This window comes from Emys orbicularis, chromosome 11 (assembly GCF_028017835.1).
Source record: "Emys orbicularis isolate rEmyOrb1 chromosome 11, rEmyOrb1.hap1, whole genome shotgun sequence".
NCBI classification, from domain to species: Eukaryota; Metazoa; Chordata; order Testudines; family Emydidae; genus Emys; species Emys orbicularis.
The window spans coordinates 64,615,329-64,631,720 of NC_088693.1; the positions used below are offsets into that span (position 1 = coordinate 64,615,329).

The 16,392-nt window shown below is 43.7% G+C and overlaps 1 protein-coding gene across 1 annotated transcript in view; it reads right to left on the reverse strand.

Moving 5' to 3' along the window:
- Positions 1-16,392, reverse strand: part of KANSL1L (KAT8 regulatory NSL complex subunit 1 like) — a 93,367-nt gene that overhangs the window by 32,294 nt on the left and 44,681 nt on the right. The window contains exon 5 of the mRNA XM_065412998.1: positions 11,069-11,273. Within this exon, the coding sequence (XP_065269070.1) occupies positions 11,069-11,273 (205 nt within the window). The remainder of the gene's footprint in view (positions 1-11,068; positions 11,274-16,392) is intronic.

The window sequence follows — 16,392 nt, forward strand, 5'->3', positions numbered from 1 at the left end:
TCCACAAAAGTTTGCTTTAGATGGATTTACTGCTATCCGGAAAATCACAGAGTTTTCCAACACTAACGCTATTTTCCCATTAGATAACACATAAACCCACTGCGGCTACAGGGTTATAGATTTCTTCTTTCTGAAGAGGATTTTTATTGTTAAAACTAATGACTTGGGTTTTTTTGTTCCAAACTTTGTCAGCTACTACTTGTATTTACCGAATGGTGATCGTATTCTCCAGGGAATATAGTGCTCCCCAGCAGACTAATCAAGAAGAAAGATTTTACATTTCTACAAAGGTGCTAAGCACTTTTGTAGAAATAGAATTGATCCTCTATTTCAGTGGTTCTCAAATGTGGGTTGGGATCCCAAAGTGGATCGCAATTCCATGTTAATGGGGTTGCCAGGGCTGACATTAAACTTGCTGGGGCCCAGGGCCGAAGCTCAAGCGCCACCATCCCGGGGCTGAAGCCGAAGCTTGAGCCCCACCGCCCGGGGCCGAAGCCCGAGCCCTGTTGTCACCCAGGGCTGAAGCCCAGGTGACACGGCTCAGGTTACAGGCCCCCTGCCTGGGGCTGAAGCCCTTGAGCTTCGGCCCCCCCGGCCCGGGGCAGAGAGGCTCAGGCTTCGGTCCCCACTCCTGGGGTCGTGCAGTAACTTTTGTTGTCAGAAGGGGGTTGCGATCCAATGAAGTTTGAGAACCCCTGCTCTACTTGAAACAAGTTTGCAGGAGAGTTGGCAACACAACAGCATTCCTTATATTCACAGCTTTTCATAGACTGGCTGTGCCAAGAAGCTATACACAGACAACTGGTGCAGTCAACATCTGGGGATACCAAAGCAAAAGATCAACAGAATACCCTTTGTGCAATTAAAGGAGGAAAATTACTTCATTATATGGAAGACAGCTCTGGAAGAACATGTTGGGCTGTATTTCTGCCCTAAAGAAAGATTACTTTTAAACATGTATAGGCTGAATAAGCTAATGAGAGAAAGCAGGTAATTGTAATAATGATTCACAAAGAAATCTACATGAGTATCTTGTACCACATGTAAGTGAGTGGCAATATGGCTAATATGGTACAGATTTTCCTGGAAGAGATTCAAATACAGACTTCAAAACACCTTACAAATATTTATATATAATTTATCTCACTCTTTCCCCCTCCCCCACCTACCCCCTTCAAGCAAAATGGGGTGGAACCCTCAAGATGCATGCATTAGCCTAAGTAACTGCATGTTCATACTGCATTAACTCTTGTCTTTCTCCCAACCCCTCCCTGCATTGCTGTCAACTCCGGTTTTTGTCTTAACTTTGACAGAAAGCTCTCCATGTATTATAATAATTAATAACAACAATTTGTATTACAGTAGTGCAAAGACCACCAGCCAGGATCAGGGCATATTATAAAACTCCCTGCCCTAAAAAGCTTAAAACCTAAATTAAAACCAGAGCAGATATTCAGTCTTTACTTGTTTAAGATGGTAACATGTGTGTATGTCACTTAAAAATAACAAGTACTGTAATAACCATATAACAGTACTGCCATCCCTAAGCCAACCCTAAGCTTTCAAAAATCATGAGCTGAGACCCAGAAAATCTTGAGATATTTTTAAAAAAATAAAATGTGGGTTCTTTTTGTTTGCCTTCTGTTTTCTGAGACTTTAGGGTACATACTCACTTCATGCTTTTGGAATTTTTTTCTGAAACCATGAGATCTGGAAACTTTAAAAAAAAAATTAAATCTGGGATTCTTATGTAATCACTTGACTCCAGCTGTTGGGGCTTTAGACACAGCATATCACAAGATACAAATGGCAGGAGTTGACAACACTGCTATGATGTAATTTTTATTCCATATGCCTATTCCCACTGTGTGAGAAAAATATTCATACTCTGGGTATGTCTACACCCAGCCGCTAGTTCGGCGGCTGGGAATCGAAGTTCTGGGTTCGACTTATCGCGTCTTGTCTGGACGCGATAAGTCGAACCAGGAAGTGATCGCCGTCGACTGCGGTACTCCAGCTAGACGAGAGGAGTATCGCGGCGTCGACGGGGGAGCCTGCCTGCTGCGTGTGGACCGAGGTAAGTTCGAACTAAGGTACTTCGAACTTCAGCTACGTTATTCACGTAGCTGAAGTTGCGTACCTTAGTTCGAATTGGGGGGTAAGTGTAGACCAAGCCTCTTACTGACATCTAAAGGTAATTCACCTTTAGTACATTATTTGTAATTTTGAGTCAGTCCAGACAACCAAATTTGTCAAGTTTAACCAGTAGATGGAGACACAACATAGAGAAATTTTAAAACAAGGAGAAATTAGTACTTCTCATCCTTACAATGAAAAGCCAAGCACAGCTTCAAAAGGAAAGAACCTAGTAGGGAATATTCACAGAGCCTGATTCTCCACTGCTGTTTACCTTGTATAGTGATTAATAACAGTGTAAAGGGAGTGTGAAGTAGTTATAAATCACCACCAATTCAGATGTAAATAACCAAATAAGGTGCAAAACACCGGATAAGAAGGAAAGCTCTGTGTAAGCTCGAAAGCTTCTCTCTCTCACCAGCAGAAGCTGGTCCAATAAAAGATATTGCCTCACCCACCTTGTCTCTCTAATTAGGCGCACAGACATTTAATAGTGTGGAGAGATTAAACACAAAAACCCAAATAGCAAGAATTGTGGGTTTACCTGGGACGTTATGTGAAAAGCTACCAAAATCAAATGTCAAGGCAAGAACAATTACCTTTCCACATTATTATTAACCACATACACTACAGCAGACAGCACAGATAAAATTCTAAGAAAAACACTAGAACATATATCAGTCAAAACCAGTAACAAAATGGCAACGAGGGGAGCAAGTGAAAATGGTACTAGAAGGATGAAAACGTTTTATTATTTGGACAAGTTGAGACTAGAATTTAAAAGCCTTGTGCTTTTTTGCCCACAAAGTAAACACTCCTTTGGAGAAGTTTAGTTTTGTTAAGTTGCAGTCCTCTCAACCCATTGCTCTGAGGAACTTTTAAGTAAGGGGACTGCATGCTATCACAATCACAAAGTGGGGTTAGACCGCAAGAAACAACCACTGAATGGCTTAAGACAAGATGCCAGAACACATGGGTGACATAAGCAGCAGGAGAGGAAGGAGACTGATGGTTATAGTGATAAGATCCTATGGCTGAATGGGTTAGCTAGTGCACAATTTGTTATCAATGTAGTTTAAAGTTTTTTGTGTTGTTTAATTAAAATTTCTACCTCTGCCTAGTTTAAAAAATAAATAAAAAAATTCAAGCCTCTTCTGATAGTTTCCAGGGGTTATTTTTAATTCTGCTTTTGCATATAATTGGAAATATATTTACATTTAAACTTTTTCCTATTACCAGACTGGCTTTTTAAATTATATTTATCATTTAAAAAAATTAAAGTAATACCAAACAATACGAACAGCTCCCTGGTTGAAACCTCTCTCTTGTCCACTCTCCACAATTCCATAACTCCATTCTCCTCATAACTGTTAAACATTTTTGTAGCTCTCAACACCACTGTGGGCAAGGTAAGTTATTATCACCATTCAGTGGATGTAGAAACATAGAATCATAGAACTGGAAGGGACCTCGCGAGGTCATCTAGTCCAGTCCCCTGCACTCAAGGCAGAACTAACTATTATCTAGACCATCCCTGACAGGTGTTTGTCCAACCTGCTCTTAAAAATCCCCGAAGGAGATTCCACAACCTCCCTAGGCAATTTATTCCAGTGCTTAACCCCTCTGACAGTTAGGAAGTTTTTCCTAATGTCCAACCTAAACCGCCCTTGCTGCAATTTAAGCCCATTGCTTCTTGTCCTATCCTCAGAGGTTAAGAAGAACAATTTTTCTCCCTCCTCCTTGTAACAACCTTTTATGTACTTGAAAACTGTTTTATATATATTTATATATAGATATAGATACACACACACACACACACACACACACACACACAGATAGTTTATAACTTGCCAATTGTCAAAGCAAATGAGTGGCAAAGTCACAGTTGGAATTCAGGCGCTCTTGAGCTTCCAGACAAACAAACCAAACAGCAGCATCTCAGAGTTACGAACACCTCGGGCATGGAGGTTGTTCATAACTCTGAACAAAACATTATGGTTGTTCTTTCAAAAGTTTGCACCTGAACACTGACTTAATACAGCTTTGAAACTTTACTATGCAGGGAAAAAAATGCTGCTTTTAGCCATCTTAATTTAAATGAAACAAGCACAGAAACAGTTTCCTTACCCTTGTCAATTTTTTTTTAAAACTTTCCTCTTTTTTTTAGTAGTTTACATTTAATAAAGTACTGTACTATACAGGGTTTTTTTTGTTTTGTTTGTTTCTGTTGCTTTGCTGCCTGATTGTGTACTTCCAGTTCCAAATGAGGTGTCTGGTTGACCGGTCAGTTCATAACTCTGAGGTTCTACTGTACTTCCTGTGTCTCTGATGTACTAAAACATACTAGCCTGGATCCTACAGTTCAATGATTGTTCAAAAATCATCTTGATGAACTGCACAAATGCATTACAATCATAGCTTCTATTTTGAAAGATGGTTTGCTGACTCTTGAGGTCAAGAAATGGCCTAATTTTCTAATACTGTAAGGTCTTTTGAACAATTAAATAAAAACAGAATGAATACTCTTCCAGAGACAAACCCTATCTTGCTTCAGTGTCTAACAGATGCTCAGAAAACTGGTATTTGTTAGGGTCTGGAATCAGAGAAGAGTCAAGAGAGAATCAAGAGAAAAACGGATTGCAGAGCAAGAGAGACCATTCTTCTCACCTACAGGTCAGTAGTGGTACTCAGTCATGCTGGACAGGCAAAGCCTGGCCCAAAGGGATGAACAGGCTTCTGAGGATACTAGTAGTCAGCAAATGGTTATAACAGAGCCAGATGACCCCTGTCCTGTTATATTTGTTATCCCTTCTCCCCCAACCTCCAATAGCCTCACCCGTCTGTTATGCCTCATCTTTCAAATTGTACAGATTTTTGTGGCAGGGATTGTCATTGACTATGTTTGCACAGAACCTACCTACACAAAGGGACCCGACCAAGTTGTGTCATTTATTGTGCTACCACAATATAAATGTTAAATAATAACAAATGATAACAGAGTCGAGCCGAGGAGGAGTATACAAAAGGAGCTATTTTCTGCAAAGACGAAATTGGCAAAACAGAGGCCAGTGTAGAGACACTGAGTTAGAATAAGCCCAAAGAGATTCTGGGACACAAGAATCTGAGAACGATCATGAGTATTTTATAGCTCTGTAAATCTACAGTGCACGACACACATGAGCCTTCTCCCAAAGGCCTTACAATCCAACTGACAAATGGGACAAGAGATCAGGAATAAGACGGTATGAACTTTAGTAATGGAGACATTAACTAAAAATAGCTTCCCAAAAGACTGTGGAGGGATGGGAAGGGCAAGAGGCAGCATTTGACAAAAGGGAAACTGAAAGCGATTCCAAGCATATGGGAGCAATATGAAGGGGTGCATAAAATTGCCTATGACTACAAAATAAAGCAACCCTGTTCAAACTATTATACCAGAGTTACTTGATCCCCTCAATTTAGGAAGTCAGATATAGTGGATGCTATTAAGCAGCAATCCCAGTATTAACCACTTTGCTTCACAGCAACATTTTGCTAGGAACCAATCCTGTCCCATTGACTTTAATGTTAATTGGATTCGGCCACTGGCAACAGACATGCCACTTAGCAACATTTTGGAAGATAGGCCCCAGCCACAAGCAGGTTTACAGAGCTGCAGCCCTGAAGGAAGCACTGCCTTCCTTGGCTGCAGCCCCGCAAACCTGCCTGCAGCCAGTGCTCAGCACATCCCAGTGCTTCCTTCTATCTACAGCCCCGCAAACCTGCAAGTGGCCTGGGACCTGCTGCCCACACAGGTGGGTGTGGCACCCACATCCCTGTCCAACAGGGGAGCTTCTGCCCAAGTCCTGGTGCTGTGGTCTGGAAGATGAGGTTGGAAGGGGAGGCTATGGGCAGAGCAGCAACAAGGAAGGAGCTGCAGCCTGGATGCTGGGGCTTCCCATGAGGAGCGAGGTACTGCGGGCCCACGGAGCCGCACAGTACTTCTCCCTGCGTGCTTCAGGCTACGCCCTGCCCTGACACCAGGGACCCGGGTTCGGCGCATCCCAGCACTTCCTTCCCTAGCTGTGGCCCCACGGGAAGGTTAACGCTGGGATGTGCCAAGCACCAACCGCAGGAAGGTTTGTGGGACATGTCCCAGCGCTTTCTTCCCTGGCTCCAGCCCCACAAATATGCCTTTTGCTTATTGGCAGCTCTCAGATAATAGTAACTTTTTTGCTGGGAACCAAAAGGTTGCTAATAAGTGGAATCTACTGTAATTAGTTATCTGAAAAGACAATCTCAAATCTAGCTAGAAGGATACTTCAGACAATGTAGTCATCTTTAAATTGTCTCAGTCAAACTACACCACTGCATTACCTCATCCACCACCATTCTGGGGCAATGGCATCCTGGAGAAGGTTATTAAAATGAGCCAGTAAAAAACTGGAAGGGGAAAAAGGGAGGAAACGCTGTTTTACTTCTCAGGAGGAAGACAGGCCAGTGGTTAGGGTGCTAGCTTGGGACCCAGGTTCGGTTCCCTGCACCTTCACAGACTTTTGTGATCTCTGGCAAATCACTTAATCTCTCTGTACCTCAGTCCCCCATCTGTAAAATGAGAGAGACAGTACTTCCCTACCTCACAGGGATGTTGTCAGGCTGAATACATTAAAGATTGTGAGGTGCTCAGATACTATGGTAACAGAGGCCATATAAGTACCCAAAATAAAGAGGATATGGTCATTTCTTGCTAGAGAGCCCCGTATCACATTATTAAGTTCAATTAAGAATCCAGCATGAAACTTCATATATCCCTTTAAGGTGAAATCTATCTTTCTCTGTCTGAGATCAAGCAAATTTGCTGAGCTCTCTATTGACAAACTGATAGTTGCGTTCTCTGACAAAATAACTGTCAATCTCAAGGGCCAGTGCCCATTTTGCAGCCTCATCCTTAGAAATTCTGCCTAATCTAAGGGTAGGTCTACACTTACCCGGTAGTTCGGCGGCGAGCGATCGAACTTCTGGGTTCGACTTATCGCGTCTTGTCTGGACGCGATAAGTCGAACCAGGAAGTGCTCGCCGTCGACTGCGGTACTCCTGCTCGGCGAGAGGAGTACCGCGGAGTCGACGGGGGAGCCTGCCTGCCGCGTGTGGACCGAGGTAAGTTCGAACTAAGGTACTTCGAACTTCAGCTACGTGAATAACGTAGCTGAAGTTGCGTACCTTAGTTCGACTTGGGGGGTTAGTGTAGACCTGCCCTAACAATCAGCCTGGACTGATACTCTGCTTTTCTATTTCAAGCTGAACAATCTCATCAATGGCCGGGTAACCAACTGTAGCGACTAAGACGAAGAGAAAGTGACCGAAAGGCTGCTAGGCCATGGAAAGAATAAGATTTCTTGAAGGAAGTGATACACTGATGACAGCTCTTAATTCAAGGACTTGATATCTATTTAATTTAGGTTGTCAGAACATGTTTAAAATGCCCAGTCTGATTTTGTCACTTACTTCCTTGGCAAGATTTCTTTCCCCTCCTTTCCAACAGAGGCATTATGTGCCTAGCGTTTTCTTTCTTTCTCCTTAATTTTTAACATTTTAAATAAATTTGACGTTTGTGAAAGGCCCTAGATTGACAGCACAGGAGCACTACATCTTTTTTTTATTTATTTTTTCTCCACAACAGTCATAGCACACACAGCTCCTTCAATTTGCCTCCACACTAAGTTAGAGAGAACTGCTCTAGATGCAAAAGTTCAGTGCAGTCTTCTGGGCACATGTAACCCTTGGTTCCTCTACTAAGATTTCCAGTTAGTGCAATAGTGATAATGACACCTGTCCCCTGGGACTTGGATCCTATCTCCGTATCCTATTATCAACTGCTTGGGCTACCCAGACTCTAGGCACCTCCTTTGCAAAACACTAAGCGAACACCATCCAAGCAAAAGATTCAGAAATGAACAAATCATTTTTCCATCTATAAAAGCCCACTGCTAAAATTTAAATTAATCTAAAAATTGGACTTTGAAAAGGCGACTAGGAACTGAATCCAGAGATCCAGAAGTGGCCAGATTCTGGCCCATGTTAAGGTCCCTTTGGGCTGCAGAAGTGACATAAAGGAACCTTAAAGCCATCCTAAATGAGTACACAAGGATTCCTAGGAGGCGAGGGAAACCTTCAGCTGGTGTAAAGCCTGCACAGCCAGCTCTTGGCCCCTCCCTATAGATGTATAGGTAGGTATAGGTGGTTTCTTGCATAGGGGGTGGGGGGACTGCCAAAGCACATGGCATTCCATCAATCCACACCAGCATAATGGTTCCTAGGGAGCCATTACAATCAGGTGCAAACTACAGTGGTCAATCTGGGCTTGTCCAGACTAAGATTTAAGGTGTTATGTAATGCGCTAAATAACATATTTGAAAAATCCCAGTAGACAAGGAATACTGCCTTTAACACATAATGAACTGGCTAAGTTAAAGCCAAGGGTGGCAGGGATGGGGGTGGGGGGGTGGCAGAGGGTCTTTTACTCAACTGTCTTAGCATGTAGCACCTGTTGAAGTCTATGCTAGATCTGTAGAAGATGGTAGCTAACTCCTAACACCACACCTTTAAATCCTAGTCTGACAGACTAACATGCAACCAGGACCATCTTCATCCCCAACCAGTCCCACAATCCAAGAAAGAGAAAAGGTGAGGTAGAGTCACATTTGTCTTCCACCCCCTAGTGGCCCCATGCTCTGTCCTGCAGTAGTGACCTGCAGCTGAAGCGTTAGGTCTCTACTTCTCTGTTCACACACACCTACTTGTATTACTGTTTTCTATGGGTTTTCCCCTCTCTTTGGTCAGAACTGTAGTGACTTTGGGCCACATTTTCAAAGGTATTTAGGTACCTAAAGGTACAAATGGCACTTACGAAAATCCCACTAGGCACCAATCTTGGGATCATTAGGCTTAAACTCTAGATATATGCAGAGGAAGGTCATTTGATTTCATGGAGGATTTTGATATTTCAAAATTTAGTTTTGTTCCTATTTGGAAAAGCCCTCACATCCCTGACTTCACGGCAGTCCACCTGACTGGTTGCACCAGAGCCGCAGATCCTGGGAGTCCCAGCTGAGCGAGGAGTCTTAGAATGCTGGCTCCCAAGCTCAAAGTGCCCAATGGGCGGAAGGGGAGACAGGAGCCTGGAGGCAGTTCTGCAACAGCCCACCAGGCAAGCTGCAGAGAAGCTGGGAACGTAGAAGTCTTTCTCAATGCCAGCATGCCAGCTGAACCACAGAGAAGCTGAGAGGCATGGTAGCTTACGAGCTAGAGCTCCCAGAGCTTGCAGACTCTCAGTTCCAAGCGATCCTCCAGGTGGGCTGCCAAACTGCAGGAAGTCTGGAAAACCAGGCTGCCAAGAAGCTGAATGAGCAAGCTGGTAGGAAACCAGAAAGGTTTCAGAGAGAAACCTGCCTACTTTCCATCAGACTTTTGTTAAAATCAAGCCACCTCCGCAAAACATTTTTATTTCAATGAAACAGCATTCTCCTATGGAAAAATATTCTGCCAGAGAATTTCTCACCAGTTCTACTAAATGCCTTTGTAAATCTGGCCCTTTTTGCTGCAGAGAGGTGGAGATCTTTTTCTTAATCTAAGGAGAATATACCGTATAATAAACTTGAAATCTTGCTTCTTATTGGCAATGGCCTAACCACACTGTCTGTGAATATCTGATCATATTCAGATTCAAAAATCTTGCTTATCTATTCATATGGTAAAATCCTGGCTCGCGGATATCAAAGGGAACTTTGCCATTGACTTCAATGAGGTCAAGATTTCACCCACAGCGTTTATTATGCTTTCCCCTAAGGGGTTGTGAGTACTGCCGCTATAATTTTCACATATCCATTGTATTTCCTATTTTCAGAGGCTCTCATTAGATTTGATTTGTGGGATTAAAGATGACATACTACTGGAAGCAATTAAAAATCAAAACAAATTTCAAGTTAGTATAAACATATGTACACACAAAAAACTAGTGGGAGAGCAAAATTGTACCTTCCAAAATCCTAGTTCACTAATGCCCTGCTCGCCTATAATGCCAATCCAACTTTAGAATGGAAACGCTAACAGGCTGTGTTATTGTGATGCAAAAGCACCACTACAATACAGTTTCCAAAAGGTATAGGAAGGTCGTGCAAAGCATCAAAATCCCTTGGGATTAATGCTGCTTTAATAACGACCTTACAACTAATTTGGAAAACAGCAGGTAATTCAGCCCTTTAGGAGCAAGTGGCAAACTCACTCAGTATTCATAACATTTGGAATCTCAGTGTATTCTTGGTATAGTGGACATGCCTACAAACAGCATTTGTCTTACACAAGTAGCAGTCTAAAATAGATTTTTCCACATTAAGCATTTAATTCAATTCAGTTTCTTTGTAATGGACAAAATCTTAATTTATAACAGACAGTTTTAAGGCACTACTAATGCTATGAAGAAGCGAGCAGAGCTGGTTGGGAATGGCAAAAACGGAAACAAGATTAAGATATAGCAGTTTAATTTCCCACACAATAATGCACTACCAGCTGTGTAAACTTTCTTTAGTTAAACAAATGCTCTAAAAGCAAACAGCTAGCAGATTTATGTTGTAGCTTGTTTCCTCAGCAGTAAAGTCTCCTTAAAAAAATCATTAAATCACCCCACCCCCGACTGTAAAATGAATTTAAAGGTAACTGTAAAACAAATGCATGAATTTGATAAAGCAGGATTCTGACCAATTTTTAAATTCAACTCCTTAACTGTGAACTCCTGCTGACACAGCTAAACTCCTGTCACATGTACCGCACGCTGTCTGAATGTACTGAACAATCAAAACAGCAGCATGTAATATACCATTATAGCAGACTGACACATACAGACACTGCCAGCTGGAATCTTTGCTTTTGTCTTCTAAAGGAGAGGAGACAGCTCTACCTGTTGACTCCAGTAACATGCACTGCTCATTCTGTATAGTTTCCTCTTCTGGAAACTCTGAAGTGGCCTTGTTCGGGCAGATGTGCTCATGATAGTTACAGATGGAGATCTCAGCCTTGTCCTGTCTTTTCTTCTTTTTTTGATGTGTTGATGATCAAGCAACTGGCTACTAGAAGATGACATTTCCTCTTTGTTGTCTGAAGCTCTGAAATGCCATGAAAACACTGAAATCAGTCAAAAAGGTCAAGAATGCTCAATATATAAAGGCAACCTCTCACAACTAGAAGATTTACATACTCAAGAGTATTAGCCCCATAATTCTAGAGGCACCCACAATTAACACTTGTGTTTTAACATACTACTTCAAGAAATCACAACTGGTGGCATAAGAAGTTTGTCATTGGTTTATTAACATTATGAATTCCTTTTGTGACACTATGAAGAATCTGTATTTATTTTGTTCACATTTTCTTTTCTATTCCCAGACAAAACCTATGCTAAAACTGAGTTAAGGTTGAGAGTACATAAAGTTCCTGGAATTATAATACTTGCTTTTAGAGTAACTACACCGACTCTGTTATGCATTTTACCCTTAAAGCTGAGAACTCTATACCTCAATTCATGACATTTCCCTATTTATCCACATTCCATTGAAGTAAATGGAATTAGACTGGCATAAGTAACGGAAGGATCAGTAGCATTAGGATACTTAAATTAATTTAAATTATTTGGCAAATGTAACTAAATAGAAAAAAAATACTATAAACCAAGGCTCATTCAGAATAAAAGATATCAGCCTAGTGTGACACATTTGTATCAAAATTATAAACTCTATTTTGTATTGAGTGTTCAACACAGGTCTAATCTTGCCTCAGACAAGCCCAAGGAATTGCATTCTATACAGCAGCCCAGCCCAGGAAAGGTATTTGACATCTTATTGAAGGACTATGCTGAGAAGCTATCAGCAATCTGGAGCCACTGGATTGGATTGTGTCTCAACTGCTGTCTCCCACCCTCAAATGAACAATGGTTTTTCTACACAGGGGCATGAGCATGACTAGGGGAGGGAGGCTGGAGTCTTCCAATAGAGCCAGGGGTTCTCAAACTTCATTGCATCGCAACCCCCGTTCTGACAATGAAAACTACTACACAACCCAGGAGGGGGGGCCGAAGCCTCAGCCCCACTGCCCCAGGTGAGGTGGGCCAAACCTGAGTCCCGTCACCCAGGACTGAAGCCCTTGGGCTTTGGCTTCAGCCCCAGGCGGTGGGGCTTGGGCTTTGGTCCTGGGACCCAGCAAGTCTAACACCACCCCTGATGACCCCATTAAAACAGGGTCGTGACCAATTTTGGGGTCCCAACCCACAGTTTGAGAACTGCTGCAATACAGCACATGGTAAGGAGACAGAAATGCTATTCTATTCTGAGGAGCATTTACAGGAGAGAGAGACACAGACAGAGAATGAGAGGGACTCCACCCAGTCTGAACACAGACAAACCCTGGACTCCCAGTCCCAGATGAGGCCAGATCAGACCAGGATAGGGTGCATTGCCAGGCTTTTTGTTGTTTTCGAAGATCTGTTACTCAAGAGCTTTTAAGAATAGTCACTCTGGATAAGAAATTCCACCGCTAAACCTATATTCCTTGCTTTGTTACCAGGTACTGCCTGGGTTAAATCAGAAGCCCAGAGAGCCCTCAGCCTAGGAGCAGCATGTGTAAGTGGGGGGCTCTGAAGCACTGGTTTCAGGGGCTCGGGTAGCTGGACTGCAGAGTCCCATCCCCCAAGGAAAGGCCAGGCACAAGATCTAAGCCTGGGAACGTGCCTTACAGACAGAGAGCTAGAAAGAGTTGTTAGACTCTGCCCAGACCCAGTTGGTTTTGAAGCACATGGGACCCAGCAATTAAGTCCCCTCACAACAGGGTAGCATCAGTTCAGAGAGGTACTGGGCCAAGTTGTAACACCTAACCTCTATCACATGTGGATTTCACCAAGTGTAAACATCTCGCTAAACTTGAACCACATGCATGCTGCTTATTAGCACTCATTAGCATGCAGTATTTTAAAAAGGAACAAAAACGATACTGTGAGAAAGTAATAAAAAGCCAAAAATAGTACAAGCACCCATATACGATAGCAGATATGACTAAAAGCAGCTAAATTTGTGTTACTAAATTAGAACTGGTTTGCCTCATCAGACCAATTTCAATGCAATATAAGAATCCAAAATACCCTCCACTTGGGTGGGAATGAATCAATAAGAGTGCATTTAACTTTTATAGTATCCTGCTTTATTTTGTTGCTGTAGCAACATCTGCCTGCAAAGTTAAAGGCTCACTACAAAAAGCATTCAAGTGCGTGTTAATTTTACGACATCAAAGACCACAAAAAACAAAACACTGAATTGCCTGAGAAATGTCAGCAGATGAGATATTCATGCCCTGATTTCATAATAGGTAATCTGTCTGCACCAACTCCTGTTATTTTTTATCATCTTGTTTGATAAAATCCACAAATCACAGATTGCTTATACAACTGTTAAGTGATAACAGGCAATAAAACAATAGAAATGAGCTCATTACAACACCAACAATCAATCTTTTCTGACAACTAGCTCTAAGCTGCAAACCGGGGCCCTACAAAATAGGACTGTCTGCCTACAACACATTTCATTTTATATATATTATAAAATGATTGTAATATAAAAATGTATACTATATTACACATACATGACTTGGTATGGTATGAAGAGTATTTTTTGGCATGAGTCACAATGACCACTTTATTCATCAGTGATTAAGTCAATGGGTTAAGTAGACGACACCAAGTGCTAATAAAATCTTTATACCACCCAACACTATCATGTATTCTGTACACCATGCGCCACATATTAACAAAAAATTAGAAAGTTATTTTAAAAATTGATTTCTCTTTTTTTAAATTACTGTTTCCCTCCATCTGCAAAGTCACATTATTTTCAAAAGTCCAAACGCACACACTTGTGAAGACAAAAACTTCTTTTAAAGCCTATACAAATTTATTTAAAATAGTTTTTCTACACATAAAAATGTCACTACTTTATACAGTCTAATCTCTCATGACATGACTAACATCCAGTTTCCTGGACAGAGGTGGCCGATTTCTGGGATCCTGCTTATCTCCTGTAGCCCATATCTCTACCTCCTAGATTATTATATCCCCTACTACACACTATCCCATATTCACTTCCATACCTCACCAACCCTTGAAGTCTCCTTGCCCTGTGGACTCTTGCTCCTTCTCCATGTTCATGGTCACAAGCTCTTCTCTTCCATTCCTCCCCTTAAGGTCTCCTCTTGATGTTCCCTGACTCCCATTTCCCATTTCCCATGGCATTTAAAAAGGGTGACATTTTCTATTATTGATAATTATCAGAGTTTAAAGGTTGAGAGTATATGGACAGACAAACTAGGCATTAACAGGAGGAGCTACAGAGTCATACTACACAGCTGAGATGGGTGGCAGAGGCCCATGGTATCCAGCCTTCCTGCTAAGACTGGTTGTCTGGTCCCAGAGCCTAAACCAGCAGCCTCGTTCTATGGACCCCTTCCCATTTCTCCAAGTCCCAAACTCCACTCCACAGTGAAGGTCTTACACATTGTACTTTATTTTTAACAGTTTCTGTTTCTTTTTTCTCTTTTATTGTTATTAATAGTATCATTAATAAAAACAGAACTAATTGTGGAAATGAGTAAGGAGTAGGAGGAGAGGTCCAAGAAACAGGGAAGATGGGCTGGGACTTGGGAACTGGGCAGCACAGTCAATGACTCAGTAAGAAGCCCTGTTGCCAACCCCAGCTCCTTGCAAATTCTGCCTCCCTAATCCCAGCTGCCGCTGCTACCTCTGGTCCTGGGCTTTGGCCATATGGCGGCAGGTTCCGCCCCCTGGCCATGGGGGTTTGGGATCTAGCCTTGATTCCCAGCAGTGCAGTGGTGGGCTCCAGACCCGGGCTCTGGCCGTGGACTTACCACCACCATTCTGCATCGCTCCTGACGCCCGCTGCCTCCTCCAGCCCCGGACCTCGGCCATGCAGCAGCAGGCTCCATCCCCCAGTGGTGGGCTTGGGCCCTGGCCCCGGCCCCCAGCTGCACAGCGGTGGACTCTGGTCCCAGGCTTACACCCCACTGCCCCGTCCCCCCCGCATCCCCCAGCCCCTCATCCATTTCCCCCATTGCCCTTGCTGCCTCCCTAACCACCTCCCCATCCATGGCCTAATCTGTCCCCAGGCTTGCCCCAGCTTTGTAAGTCTGCTGTGAAAAATGACATTAAACATACAAGTATCACTTTTCACAGCAGCAGACTTACTAGCTAGCACATCTTTAAAAAGAAAAAAGAAAAAAAAGACAGGCAACCAAAAAAGCACAAGAAACAACAAAAAAGACAAGAATGTGCAAAGCACCTTATTTGTGTTTCTGTTCTGTTTAAGTCCAATAAAGATTGGGTGACCAGACGCCCTGTTTTTAGAGGGACGGTCCTGTATTTCAGCCCTCCTGCAGGTGTCCTGACTTTTTCTTAAAAACGGGCGAACTGTCAATACTGACGGGTCCTGCTGCCGGCCGGATCCCTTCTTGCAAGCCACCCACCCACCAGCAGTGAGTGGCGAGCTCCAGTGACCGACGATGGGGGTGGGTATGCAAGGCAAAGCTGCAGCCAACAGGGCCAGCCACTGCCCCTGCTTGTCCATCAGTGCAGCCCCCACTACGTGCCGGCTCTCGGCCAGCAAGAGCCCGCCCCCGTCCCGTTTCCGGACCGCACTGGCTGCGAACTGCAATGGCTGGTGTGCGCGGACAGGCGCCACGCAGTGGCCGGTTACATGTCGCCTCTGCTGCCCTCCCATAGGCCCTTTAACATGCTCCCCCTCTCGCTGTCTCTCCCTGCTTTGCCCCTTCACCATTACCTGTCCGTCCCCCCCCAGCTCCTCCATATCCCCCCCCAGTGGGGCACGTCCCGCTCCCAGCTCTGTACAGAGAACCAGCCCCTGGTCGGAACACTCAGCTCACCAACAGCCTGGCTGGCAGGCTCCTTTCTTCCCCGAAAACCGAAGACCCTCCGGCATGTGCCAAAGCCCCCCACAGAGTGGCATGGGGAAGCCTCTCTGCCCCTTAGCTAAGCTCTGGAGTGGCGGGGGCTGGGAGTGGTGGAAGCAATTTCCAGCCTGTTCCCACCCCGACTCTGCAGGCTCCACAGTAGCGCCCCAGGCAGGGTCTTCACACCCTCTTCTGCTGAGCCCCTACTCTGTCCCCCTGGCACCCTCCCCTGCCGAGCCACCTCTCTGGCCAGGTTCGCTG